We start from the raw sequence: 14,269 nt of genomic DNA, 5'->3' as shown, positions 1-14,269 counted from the left end.
TACAGTAGATGAGAGCGAGATATAATGGAGCCAAGCTGATAGCTTTAGGAGGTAAAAATGTTATTCTCTAAACTATTTTATTAGGCTCTCCACTTCTCAAAGGTGAGAGGACATTTTTAATGGGTGCACCAACCGGCTGATTTTACTGAGCATCTGGCTAAAATTTTTAGCCAATATTAGGGTTTAATGAGCTAATATTAATTTGTTTCAATGTTTATTGCTCAAATTATTAAAAAATAAATGTTAAAATTATGTAATTAATTTGTGCTTTAGGCTGCAGAAAATGTTATAATATTAGAAAGTATTAAACTGCCCCAATGTGACCCGGCTTGCAACATTTTCTATGGAAAACACTGAATACTGTAGATGTTTGAATGTGTACTGATAAAGATGAAAGACACAGGGAATGGGGAGGGAACCTACAAAAATATCATTATGGATCTTTATAACAAAAGTACAACACTACACAAAGGTTGATCACTAGCCTTAAAGGGACAGTCAACACCAAAATTGTTATTGTTTAAAAAGATATACAACGCCTTTACTACCCATTCCCCAGATTTAAACAACCAACATTGTTATATAAATATACTTTATAACATTTAAACCTCTAATTTCCTGTCTGTTTCTAAGCCACTATAGACAGTCTCTTATCACATGCTTTTTTATTAGCTTGTCACAACAGGGGAGTGCTAGTTCATGTGAGTCTTATAGATAACATTGTGCTCATGCCCGTGGCAGACACTACACTAATTGTATAATAAATAAAAACTTATGTGAACATGGGGCTTCAGTAAAAGGCTTAGATACAAGGGATTATCTATTTTTTTAAACAATATTCTTTTTGAGTTGACTGTCCCTTTAAGGAGCAATGCAAATGGCTACATGATGAGCAATGTATAGTATCACTGGACCTTTCATTTTCTTACCAATACAGACACACATCTGGTTGCTATGACGATATGTATGTTATACCCACCTTCCTCCTGCTGCATCTCTTGCAGTTTCAACTGAGCTTGCCGATGTCCTGTTTTTGCTGCCCTTTCATAATGTTTCTGTGCCTCCCACCTGTCCTCTGGGACTCCAAATCCTTTTTCATAACAGACTGCAAGATGATATCTACTTTGTACATCCTAAAAAGGAAGGCGGATACATAAGATCCCTTGTTTGTGTAAATATCTAAAGTAATGTATATTAAACTAAAAAATGCTACTGTATATGACTTATTTCTGGATTTAGATAGAACATATGTTTTTAAACAACTTTCCATTTTATTTTTATCACATTTGATCTGTTCTCTTGGTATCCTTCATTGAGCATACCTAGGAACTAGTTACTGATTGGTGGCTGCACATATATGCCTCTTGTCATTGGGTCACCTGTTGTGTTACAGCTAGCTCCCGGTAGTGCATTGCTGCTCATTCAACAAAGGATGCAAAAAAAAATTATACAAATTGGATAATAGATCAGTGACATTGCTGGCTTTCTGATAGCTGTGCGTTGCACTATGGGTTTGCTAGCACAACAAAGTTAAAAATTTAAATTTTTTCTTTCTTTCTCTTTTTTAAACAGTTTACATAACAAAAATAAAATGTATGCTTACCTGATAAATGTATTTCTTTTTGGATACAATGAATCCACGGAATTTATCCTTACTTGTGGGATATTCACCTCCTGGGCAGGAGGAGGCAAAGAGCACCACAGCAGAGCTGCTATATATAGCTCCTCCCTTTCCTCCCCCTCCAGTCATTCGACCGAAGTTAGGAAGAGAAAGGAAAAGCCAAGGTGCAGAGGTGTCTGAAGTTTAACAAAAATTTAATAACCTGTCTCATTTAGAGCAGGGCGGGCCGTGGACTCATCGTATCCAAAAATAAATAAATTTATCAGGTAAGCATAAATTTTCTTTTCTTTTTTAAGATACGATGAGTCCACAGAATTCATCCTTACTTGTGGGATACAATACCAAAGCTATAGTACACGGATGAAAAAGGAGGGATAAGACAGGGAATCTAAACGGAAGTCACCACTGCTTGAAGAACCTTTCTCCCAAAAGCAGCCTCAGACGAGGCAAAAGTATAAAATTTGTAAAATTTAGAAAAAGTGTGAAGAGAACACCAAGATGCAGCCTTGCAAATCTGTTCAACAGAAGCATCATTTTTGAATGCCCATGAGGAAGCAACAGCCCTAGTGGAATGAGCTGTAATTCGTTCAGGAGGCTGCTGTCCATCAGTCTCATATGCAAAACGGATGATACTCCTCAGCCAAAAAAGAGAGGTAGCCATAGCTTTCTGACACCTACGTTTCCCAGGGAAAACGACAAAGAAGACAACTGACGAAAGTCCTTAGTCGCTTGTAAATAAAATTTCAAAGCACAGATCACATCCAAATCGTGCAAAAGACATTCCTTTAAAGAAAAAGGATTAGGACACAAATAAGGAACAACAAATTCCCGATTAAAGTTCCTGATTGAAACAACATTAGGAAGGAACCCTAGTAGAGTACGTAAAACTACCTTATCCGAATGAAAAATAAGGTAAGGCAAATTGTATTGTAATGCCCAAAGCTCAGACACTCCTTGAGCTGAAAAAAAGGCAACAAGAAATAAAACTTTCCAAGATAATAACAATATCTAAGGAATGCATAGGCTCAAACAGAACCCCTAGAAGAAACTAAAAACAACTAAATTCAGACTCCATGGAGGAGCAAATGGTTTAAAAACAGGCTTGATCCCAATCAAAGCCTGACAAAAAAAAAGAACATCTGGTACATCCACCAGACGCTTGTGTAACAGATAAATAAGGCAGAGATCTGACCCTTTAGGGAACTTGCCGATAAACCCTTCTCCAAACCTTCTTGGAAAAAAGACAAAATACTGAAAATCCTAATTCTACTTCATAAGTAGGCCTTGGATCCATAAAAATATTTACGCCATATCATATAGAAAATCTTTCTAGTCACAGGTTTATGAACCTAGATCATGGTCTCCAAAACTGAATCAGAACCCCCCCTTGGAGAGGACCAAGCGTTCAATCTCCAAGCAGTCAGCTACAGAGAAACTACATTTTAGTAAAAGAAGGGCTCTGGAATGAAAAGGACCTTCCTCAACGGAAGCCTCCAAGGTGGCAAGAACATGTCCACCACATCTGCATACTAAATCCTGCGAGACCAGACCGATGCTATGAAGATCACGAGGCCCTCTCCTGTTTGATTCGAGCAGTTACCCGAGAAAGAAAAGTAAACAGAGGAAATAGGTATGCTAGACTGAAGTTCCAAAGAACCGCCAGAGCATCTATCAGCGCCGCCTGGGGGTCCCTGGACCTCGACCTGAATCTCGGGAGCTTGGCATTCTGTTGTGATGCCATGAGAACCCCACTTAAGAATCATCAACCACCCTTAAGGATTGCCGACAGACAGCAGGAGTACACCTTCACCCACTGGATCACCTTGACCACTTCTGTCATTACTAAGGAACTCTTCTCGTTCCTCCCTGATGATTGATGTAAACCACAGAAGTCATAACGTCAATCAAGAACCTGACAAACTGTACCGAGGCCAACTGGGCCACGTCAGAAGAGTATGGAAGCTCGCCCTCAGCTCCAAACTAATAACAAGTAGAACAGACTCTGAGTCCAAACACCCTAAGCCTTTAGTTATCCCCAGCCCCCATACTAGAAGGCTAGCAATTAATGTCCCGACCACCCAACACGATCTGCAAAAGCAGGATCACAGGGGCAGATAAACGGACAACCATTTCAAATTACCAGCACCAATGGGAGGATCCGAACTCCCAAACTTCTGTTTTCCAAACACTTGAACGACTCATTAAGCTATCTCAGAAAGATAGCCATGGTAGAAAAAAAAATCTCCTGTTTCCAGGAAAACTAGAGGAGACAAGTCTGCATAAACTTCCTTATAGTGTTTGAACATATTTAACTGCAAAGAATGAAGTTGACCAGACCAAACAGGATGATGTCCGACGCGACAATCATCAGCCTGATACTTCTGTGCACTGTAACACTAATGTCCAAAGAGTGGACCGCAGAACTAGATCAAAGTCGAAATTCTTATTTTTCCTAAGAAAAATAGTTATCTTATCCAAATTCACCTTCCAACCTAGTAATCGCAGGAAGGAAAACAACATTTAAAATCAGCTACAGCTGGATTCAAACTCCCAAATATTTGTTTGCAAGGTGACTAACTTTTGTAGAAAAGATGACACCCGAATCAGGATGTTATCCCGATAGGGTGCTACTGCAATGCCTCGTAATCCAGGCTTCACTAAAAGCAAGATCGAAGAGAATAACCACAAATTGGAAGTGTTTGACTAGAAAAGCTAACCCTTAAAACCTGCGAAGAACCTAATGAACAGGAATACGTAGGTACACGTCCCAAAGGCCATGAATTAACCTTCTTGGACCCCAGAAAGAATGGAACAAATAGCTTCCATCTTGATTAAACTCATGAATAATATCCGTCCGACAGTTCCATCTCGGAGACCAGGAACAGAAACTATCACCCCAAGTCGGAGAAGCTCCCTACAAGAGGAAGAGCGCCTCACATTCTGTCCGGACTAAAAACCTTAAAGACAGAAGCTTGGAAGGAGAACTAACGTCAAAACCAATCCTTAAGGACGCAAATCGGAGGCAGGAACTTTTTGCTGTCCTTGATTCAAAAACATGCTTTTTGAACTACATTCCCCTAATCCAAAACTGATTGGGTCCTCCTGGAAGGCTTGAACTGCTCCAGCATGGAAAAAAAGAGTGTAGAAGTTTCCTCGAAAATTTGAAAGGAAATAAAATCACTCTAATTTATTGTTCATCAAAAGCTTTAGACTCCAGATGAGACATCCGCAGACCAGGATCTTACCATAACATACTGCGGACTATTATAGGAAGTTTTTAACCTCCTAGAGTGCCGTATGCCAAGACTCCCCAACAGAGTCTGACATAGCAAGTTTCCATTAGCGTTAGGAGACCCCTTGAGTACTCCAAAATGACGTACACCATGGAATAACACAGCACTGAGTAGGCATGACTACGCCTATAATGTCGGAGTCATACAGTTAAGACAAAACCTCCACAGGAAGTAAATGGAGGTGCTCCACTTAAACTGAAAGAAAACAACTTTAATAACAGTTGAAACATACATCTGGAAGTGCAGTATATATGTATGTGATACTTGTAAAAGTGCAGTTAATCACCCAAAAGGGTCCCAAGGCGCTGTTCATCTTATCAACCTCGCACTACCTCGCAAGCTGAGCTGTCCGGCTTACAAAGGAAATACCCAGACAAAATCTTAGACCTTCCCCTCATATACCACAGAAGTATCTTCCTTTTCAAACTCATGGAAGAAACACAATGAATAGCTACCACTGTATCTGAACAAATACATTCCATCAGATGTCTTCCCGGTAGCATGGGAAAGGCAGGCAACGCAACATCTATCGCCATTACAGTAAAAAGCGACGTCTTGTACAGTAACTCCAGATGGAGTTTGCGAGAAACCGCAGGACACTGAATGTGTGTTATAGAATGTTATGAACACTTTCATAAACCACCTGACTCACATATAGAAAAAGAATTAATAAATTCTTAACCCTCTGTTAATAAAAATAAACATAGAACAAAAGTTACTGTAACTTTAAATGTTAAAGTGCAACTTTTTTTTTCTTCAAAAACTGACTCACATCTGAGCAGTTAATGACAAGGAACACATAAACATTAGTGTTTCTATAAGTGTTTCAGAGCAACCATCTTTATTTTGATGAGGAAATAAAAGGTTGAATATATACAAAAGGAACCACAGGGCACTGCAAGTGTGTTATAAAATGTTATGAACACTTTCATAAACCACCTGACTCACAAATAGAAGAATTAATAAATTCTTAACCCTTTGTTAAACATACAGTTGTACTATCACTGAACAGCCCTGATTTATATTTCAGTCACTGCTCATCCTCAATGCAACCGTAGTGCTGTTCGAAAACGCAAACACTCAGACACACAATCCTCCGTTCCTTCCACAACCTGAAGTGTTAAGAAGAAGGAGGCATCTGTAAAGTGCTACTCTAAGACAAAATCCTCCGTCCTGAATTCCTTCGCTTCAGACAACCAGAAGCTCTAGGAAATGAGTTGTGCACTACAATGGCGCCATTCATAAGCTCCGCCCCTCGTGGGCGTTTGATAAGCCATCCCGGTCGCCATTGAAAATTCTGAATAACAGACTCAGGAGCAAATAAATTAACCAATTCCCAGCTGTCCTAAATTGTAATTTATACTTAGCACTCAGCCTCATGAAATAACAGTATCTGATGATTTGGCATATCATTAGTGCTAAAAAAATACATGTGATCTCCCGGTCGCCATAGAAGACATCGGGAACAAAAGGACAAATTGTACTGCTTAGCCTGTTAACAGGCAAACACTCACACTCAACAAGAGAGCAGACCTAACAGCTGCAGTCTAAATAGCTGTGTAGTCCTATCTGACAGAGAAAACCCCTTGGAGCACACACTCTGTCACACTTCATGATAAAATCTCCCAGTCCCGCATTCAAACTGCCAAAATGTCCAACGAGGTCTAAATTAATAAAGTGCCCAAACTTTTTCTGAGATCCTCAACCCCCAGAAAGAAAGTCAGCACTTACCTCATCTTCTGCCTGGCAGCAAGGCCGTCCCCAGGTTTAGGAGGTCCTCTCCCTCCCATGGCCCTGGAAATAAACGCAAATTCTGAGTAAAAATCCCTCCGTTTTTCTGGGTTAGAGCAGCATCAGTATGGGAGGCGCAGTGAGAATTATGTCCCACAGGTTCCCATTGCTTTAAAGCCACCAAATGCTCTACTGTAGAGACTGATCTGGTCTAGGCTACACCCTAGAACAAAGTAGCACACTTTGGCACTACTTTTAAAAATAATAAACTTGATTGAAGAATATATAACTAACACCTCACTTTACCTCTTCCTATCACTAACACAGGCAAAGAGAATGACTGGAGGGGGAGGAAAGGGAGGAGCTATATATAGCAGCTCTGCTGTGGTGCTCTTTGCCTCCTCCTGGTGGCCAGGAGGTGACTATCCCACAAGTAAGGATGAATTCCGTGGACTCATCGTATCTTAAAAAAGAAAAGAAAATGTATGCGTATCAGATTTCTTTCTTTCCGGACATGGAGAGTCCACAACGTCATTCCAATTACTAGTGGGATATTCACTCCTGGCCAGCAGGAGGAGGCAAAGAGCACCCCAGCAAAACTGTTAAGTGTCACTTCCCTTACCCATAACCAATGTTCCATCTAAAAAAATTTACAGCTGTGCGGAGCTGCTTCTGCTCTGAGCAGAATTTTTTACAGGACCTAGTGACTGGGCAGTGTGTATATATATATATATATATATATATATTTATTTATTTATTTATATCTATCTATCTATCTATCTATCTATCTATTTATTTATCTCAAAGCACCCCTGGGAGAAAAGAAACCCCTACCAAGAAAGAAAACAGGAAACAAGGCTGGAACACCTGTAAGGAGATAAACTTATAAAAGCAGATCTAAAAAAACATAGATGTGTGGCCCTAGGCGTTTTGGTTTGCTTTCAAATTCAAAGCCATTTAAAGGGACATAATAGTCCAAAATTTGGACTATTCTGTCCCTTGAAATGGCTTTGAATTTGACCCCCCCCCCCACACACACACAAACTAATGCAAACACTAGATAGAAAATTGATTTCATCCTGCCTATTTTGCCAGCAAAGTGGTGTTATGTGCTTAAAGGGACATGAAACCCAAAATTTTCCTTTCATGATTCAGATAGAGAATAAAATGTTAAACAACTTTCCAATTTACTTCTATTATTTAATTTGCTTCCTTCTCTTGTTATCCTTTGCTGAAATGTTTATCCAGGCAAGCTCATGAGCAGCAGAGAACCTAGGTTCTAGCTGTTGATTGGTGGCTGCTTATATATACTGATTGTAATTGGCTCACCCATGTGTTCAATCAGAAACCAGTAGTGCATTGCTGCTCCTTCAACAAATGATACCAAGAGAATGAAACAAATTAGATAATAGAAGTAAATTAGAAAGTTGTTTAAAATTGTATTTTCTATCTGAACCATGAAAGAAACAAATTGGGTTTCATGTCCCTTTAACTAAACAGCTGCCATGAACTACATACTCACTTGTAAAGGAGTAATGCAAGCTGTTTAGTGCATTACACTGCTGCTGTAGTGTCTCTGTAATAGCTACTTATATTGAGTTCTGGGGCAGAGCTATAAAGGTTTTGTCTAGACTGTCACAGGATTAAATTTATCATATTCAGCACTGAGCCGAGCTGCTTAACGTTTGGGTGTTAAAATGTGACAAAAATATAATTTATGCTTACCTGATAAATTCATTTCTCCTGTAGTGTAGTCAGTCCACGGGTCATCCATTACTTATGGGATTATAACTCCTCCCTAACAGGAAGTGCAAGAGGATCACCCAAGCAGAGCTGCTACATAGCTCCTCCCCTCTACGTCATATCCAGTCATTCGACCGAAACCATACGAGAAAGGAGAAACTATAGGGTGCAGTGGTGACTGGAGTTTAATTAAAATTTAGACCTGCCGTAAAAAACAGGGCGGGCCGTGGACTGACTACACTACAGGAGAAATTAATTTATCAGGTAAGCATAAATTATATTTTCTCCTGTTAAGTGAAGTCAGTCCACGGGTCATCCATTACTTATGGGATACCAATACCAAAGCTAAAAGTACACGGATGACGGGAGGGACAGGCAGGATCTTTACACGGAAGGAACCACTGCCTGTAGAACCTTTCTCCCAAAAACAGCCTCCGAAGAAGCAAAAGTGTCAAATTTCTAAAATTTTGAAAAAGTGTGAAGTGAAGACCAAGTTGCAGCCTTGCAAATCTGTTCAACAGAGGCCTCATTCTTAAAAGCCCAAGTGGAAGCCACAGCTCTAGTAGAATGAGCTGTAATCCTTTCAGGAGGCTGCTGTCCAGCAGTCTCATAGGCTAAACGTATTATGCTACGAAGCCAAAAAGAGAGAGAGAGGTAGCCGAAGCTTTTTGACCTCTCCTCTGTCCAGAATAAACGACAAACAGGGAAGAAGTTTGACGAAAATCTTTAGTTGCCTGCAAATAAAATTTCAGGGCACGGACGACGTCCAGATTGTGCAAAAGTCGTTCCTTCTTTGAAGAAGGGTTAGGGCACAATGATGGAACAACCATCTCTTGATTGATATTCTTGTTAGTGACTACCTTAGGTAAGAACCCAGGTTTAGTACGCAGAACTACCTTGTCTGAATGAAAAATCAGATAAGGAGAATCACAATGTAAGGCCGATAACTCAGAGACTCTTCGAGCCGAGGAAATAGCCATTAAAAACAGAACTTTCCAAGATAACAACTTGATATCGATGGAATGAAGGGGTTCAAACGGAACCCCTTGCAGAACGTTAAGAACTAAGTTTAAGCTCCACGGCGGAGCAACAGTCTTAAACACAGGCTTAATCCTAGCCAAAGCCTGACAAAAAGCCTGAACGTCTGGAACTTCTGCCAGACGTCTGTGTAAAAGGATAGACAGAGCTGAAATCTGTCCCTTTAACGAACTAGCAGATAAACCCTTTTCTAAACCTTCTTGTAGAAAAGACAATATCCTAGGAATCCTAACCTTACTCCATGAGTAACTCTTGGATTCGCAACAATATAAGTATTTACGCCATATTTTATGGTAAATTTTCCTGGTAACAGGTTACCTAGCCTGTATTAAGGTATCAATCACTGACTCCGAGAATCCACGCTTTGATAGAATCAAGCGTTCAATCTCCATGCAGTCAGCCTCAGAGAAATTAGATTTGGATGTTTGAAAGGACCCCGAATCAGAAGGTCCTGTCTCAGAGGCAGAGACCATGGTGGACAGGACGACATGTCCACTAGATCTGCATACCAGGTCCTGCGTGGCCACGCAGGCGCTATTAGAATCACCGATGCTCTCTCCTGTTTGATCCTGGCAATCAATCGAGGAACCATCGGGAAAGGTGGAAACACATAAGCCATGTTGAAGACCCAAGGTGCTGTCAGAGCATCTATCAGCACCGCTCCCGGGTCCCTGGACCTGGATCCGTAACAAGGAAGCTTGGCGTTCTGGCGAGACGCCATGAGATCCAGATTTGGTTTGCCCCAATGATGAAGCAGTTGGGCAAACACCTCCGGATGAAGTTCCCACTCCCCCGGATGAAAGGTCTGGCGACTTAGAAAATCCGCCTCCCAGTTCTCCACGCCTGGGATGTGGATCGCTGACAGGTGGCAAGAGTGAGACTCTGCCCAGCGAATTATCTTTGAGACTTCCATCATCGCTAGGGAACTCCTTGTTCCTCCTTGATGGTTGATGTAAGCCACAGTCGTGATGTTGTCCGACTGAAACCTGATGAACCTCAGGGTTGCTAACTGAGGCCAAGCCAGAAGAGCATTGAAAATTGCTCTTAATTCCAGAATGTTTATTGGAAGGAGTCTCTCCTCCTGAGTCCATGATCCCTGAGCCTTCAGGGAATTCCAGACTGCGCCCCAACCTAGAAGGCTGGCGTCTGTTGTTACAATCGTCCAATCTGGCCTGCGGAAGGGCATCCCCTTGGACAGATGTGGCCGAGAAAGCCACCATAGAAGAGAATCTCTGGTCTCTTGATCCAGATTTAGCAGAGGGGACAAATCTGAGTAATCCCCATTCCACTGACTTAGCATGCACAATTGCAGCGGTCTGAGATGCAGGCGCGCAAATGGTACTATGTCCATTGCCGCTACCATTAAGCCGATTACCTCCATGCACTGAGCCACTGACGGGTGTTGAATGGAATGAAGGACACGGCAAGCATTTAGAAGTTTTGATAACCTGTCCTCCGTCAGGTAAATTTTCATTTCTACAGAATCTATAAGAGTCCCTAGAAAGGGAACTCTTCTGAGTGGCAATAGAGAACTCTTTTCTATGTTCACCTTCCACCCATGCGACCTTAGAAATGCCAGAACTAACTCTGTATGAGACTTGGCAGTTTGGAAACTTGACACTTGTATCAGAATGTCGTCTAGGTACGGAGCTACCGCTATGCCTCGCGGTCTTAGTACCGCCAGAAGAGAGCCCAGAACCTTTGTAAAGATTCTTGGAGCCGTAGCTAACCCGAAGGGAAGAGCTACAAACTGGTAATGCCTGTTTAGGAAGGCAAATCTTAGATACCGGTAATGATCCTTGTGAATCGGTATGTGAAGGTAGGCATCCTTTAAATCCACTGTGGTCATGTACTGACCCTCTTGGATCATGGGTAAGATGGTTCGAATAGTTTCCATTTTGAACGATGGAACTCTTAGGAATTTGTTTAGGATCTTTAAGTCCAAGATTGGTCTGAAGGTTCCCTCTTTTTTGGGAACCACAAACAGATTTGAATAGAATCCTTGCCCGTGTTCCGACCGCGGAACTGGGTGGATCACTCCCATTAGTAAGAGGTCTTGTACACAGCGTAGAAACGCCTCTTTCTTTATCTGGTTTGCTGATAACCTTGAAAGATGAAATCTCCCTTGTGGAGGAGAAGCTTTGAAGTCCAGAAGATATCCCTGAGATATGATCTCCAACGCCCAGGGATACTGGACATCTCTTGCCCAAGCCTGGGCGAAGAGAGAAAGTCTGCCCCCCACTAGATCCGTTTCCGGATCGGGGGCCCTCACTTCATGCTGTCTTAGGGGCAGCAGCAGGTTTTCTGGCCTGCTTGCCCTTGTTCCAGGACTGGTTAGGTTTCCAGCCCTGTCTGTAGCGAGCAACAGTTCCTTCCTGTCTTGGAGCGGAGGAAGTTGATGCTGCTCCTGCCTTGAAGTTACGAAAGGCACGAAAATTAGACTGTTTAGCCTTTGGTTTGGCCCTGTCTTGAGGCAGGGCATGGCCCTTACCTCCAGTAATGTCAGCGATAATTTCTTTCAAGCCGGGCCCGAATAATGTCTGCCCTTTGAAAGGAATATTAAGCAATTTAGATTTAGAAGTCACATCAGCTGACCAGGATTTAAGCCACAGCGCTCTACGCGCTTGAATGGCGAATCCGGAGTTCTTAGCCGTAAGTTTGGTTAAGTGTACTACGGCGTCAGAAATAAATGAATTAGCTAGCTTAAGGGCTTTAAGCTTGTTCATAATCTCATCCAATGGAGCTGTGCTAAGGGTCTCTTCCAGAGACTCAAACCAGAATGCCGCCGCAGCAGTGACAGGCGCGATGCATGCAAGGGGTTGTAATATAAAACCTTGCTGAACAAACATTTTCTTAAGGTAACCCTCTAACTTTTTATCCATTGGATCTGAAAAAGCACAGCTATCCTCCACCGGGATAGTGGTGCGCTTAGCCAGAGTAGAAACTGCTCCCTCCACCTTAGGGACCGTCTGCCATAGGTCCCGTGTGGTGGCGTCTATTGGAAACATTTTTCTAAATATAGGAGGGGGTGAAAAGGGCACACCGGGTCTATCCCACTCCTTGTTAACAATTTCTGTAAGCCTTTTAGGTATAGGAAAAACGTCAGTACACGCCGGTACCGCAAAATATTTATCCAGCCTACATACTTTCTCTGGAATTGCAACCGTGTTACAATCATTCAGAGCCGCTAATACCTCCCCTAGTAATACACGGAGGTTCTCAAGCTTAAATTTAAAATTTGAAATGTCTGAATCCAGTTTACTTGGATCAGATCCGTCACCCACAGAATGAAGCTCTCCGTCCTCATGTTCTGCAAATTGTGACGCAGTATCAGACATGGCTCTATTATTATCAGCGCACTCTGTTCTTACCCCAGAGTGATCGCGTTTACCTCTTAATTCTGGCAATTTAGATAGTACTTCAGTCATAACATTAGCCATGTCTTGCAAAGTGATTTGTATGGGCCGCCCTGATGTACTTGGCGCCACAATATCACGCACCTCCTGAGCAGGAGGCGAAGGTACTGACACGTGAGGAGAGTTAGTCGGCATAACTTCCCCCTCGTTGTCTGGTGATTTTTTTTAACATATAAAGTTTGACTTTTATTCAAAGTAACATCTATACATTGAGTGCACAAATTTCTATTGGGCTCCACATTGGCCTTTAAACATAGTGAACAAACAGATTCATCTGTGTCAGACATGTTTAAACAGACTAGCAATAACACTAGCAAGCTTGGAAAAAAACTTTTAAATAAATTTACAAGCTATATAAAAAACGCTACTGCGCCTTTAAGAAACATAAAAATGTGACACAGTTGAATTAACAATGAACCAAATATGTTAAAACAACCAAATTTTAACAGAAAATGTATAAAGTTAGCAGAGGATTGCACCCACCAGCAAAAGGATGATTAACCCCTTAATACCCAAAACGGATAACAGTTGAAATAATAAACGTTTTTATCACAGTCAAACACACTGTCACAGGTCTGCTGTGACTGATTACCTCCCTCAAAACTAGTTTTGGAGACCCCTGGGCTCTGTAGAGACGTCCTGGATCATGGAGGAAGAAATAGGAAGACTGTGACTAAATTTTTACTGCGCAATAAAGCGCTAAAATAGGCCCCTCCCACTCATATTACAACAGTGGGGAAGCTCAGTAAACTGTTTTTATTCAGAAAAAAACGACAGCCATGTGGTAAAAATCATGCCCATAAAGTTTTATCACCAAGTACCTCAGAAAAAAACGATTAACATGCCAGTAAACGTTTTAAAAATTGAAAATTATGAAGTGTTATTAATAAGCCTGCTGCTAGTCGCTTTCACTGCAGTGCAGGCTCAAATATTACTTTAATATTGACAGTATTTTCTTAGTGAAATTCCATTCCCCAGAAATACCTCAGAGTATACATACATATCAGCCTGATACCAGTCGCTACTACTGCATTTAAGGCTGCACTTACATTACATCGGTATTAGCAGTATTTTCTCAGTCAATTCCATTCCTTAGAAAATAATTTACTGCACATACCTCCTTGCAGGTGGGCCCTGCATGCTATCCCCTGTTCTGAAGTTACCTCACTCCTCAGAATGGCCGAGAACAGCAAGTGGATCTTAGTTACGACCGCTAAGATCATAGACAAACTCAGGTAGATTCTTCTTCTAATGCTGCCTGAGAACAAACAACACACTCCGGTGCCGTTTAAAATAACAAACTTTTGATTGAAGAAATAAAAACTAAGTTTAACACACCACAGTCCTCTCACACGTCCTATCTTTAGTTAGGTGCAAGAGAATGACTGGATATGACGTAGAGGGGAGGAGCTATGTAGCAGCTCTGC

General features: G+C 41.6%; 1 protein-coding gene across 2 annotated transcripts in view; it reads right to left on the bottom strand.

Annotated features, from left to right (window-relative positions):
* DELE1 (DAP3 binding cell death enhancer 1) overlaps window positions 1-14,269 on the bottom strand; it is a 150,072-nt gene that overhangs the window by 11,601 nt on the left and 124,202 nt on the right. For both annotated transcript variants that reach the window (XM_053718628.1, XM_053718629.1), the window contains exon 11: window positions 980-1,133. In XM_053718628.1, coding sequence (XP_053574603.1) covers window positions 980-1,133 — 154 coding nt within the window. The remainder of the gene's footprint in view (window positions 1-979; window positions 1,134-14,269) is intronic.

This window comes from Bombina bombina, chromosome 6, assembly GCF_027579735.1.
Source record: "Bombina bombina isolate aBomBom1 chromosome 6, aBomBom1.pri, whole genome shotgun sequence".
Classification (NCBI taxonomy): Eukaryota; Metazoa; Chordata; class Amphibia; order Anura; family Bombinatoridae; genus Bombina; species Bombina bombina.
Note: the sequence above shows the minus strand (reverse complement) of the source record. Positions and strands in the feature narration are given on the sequence as shown.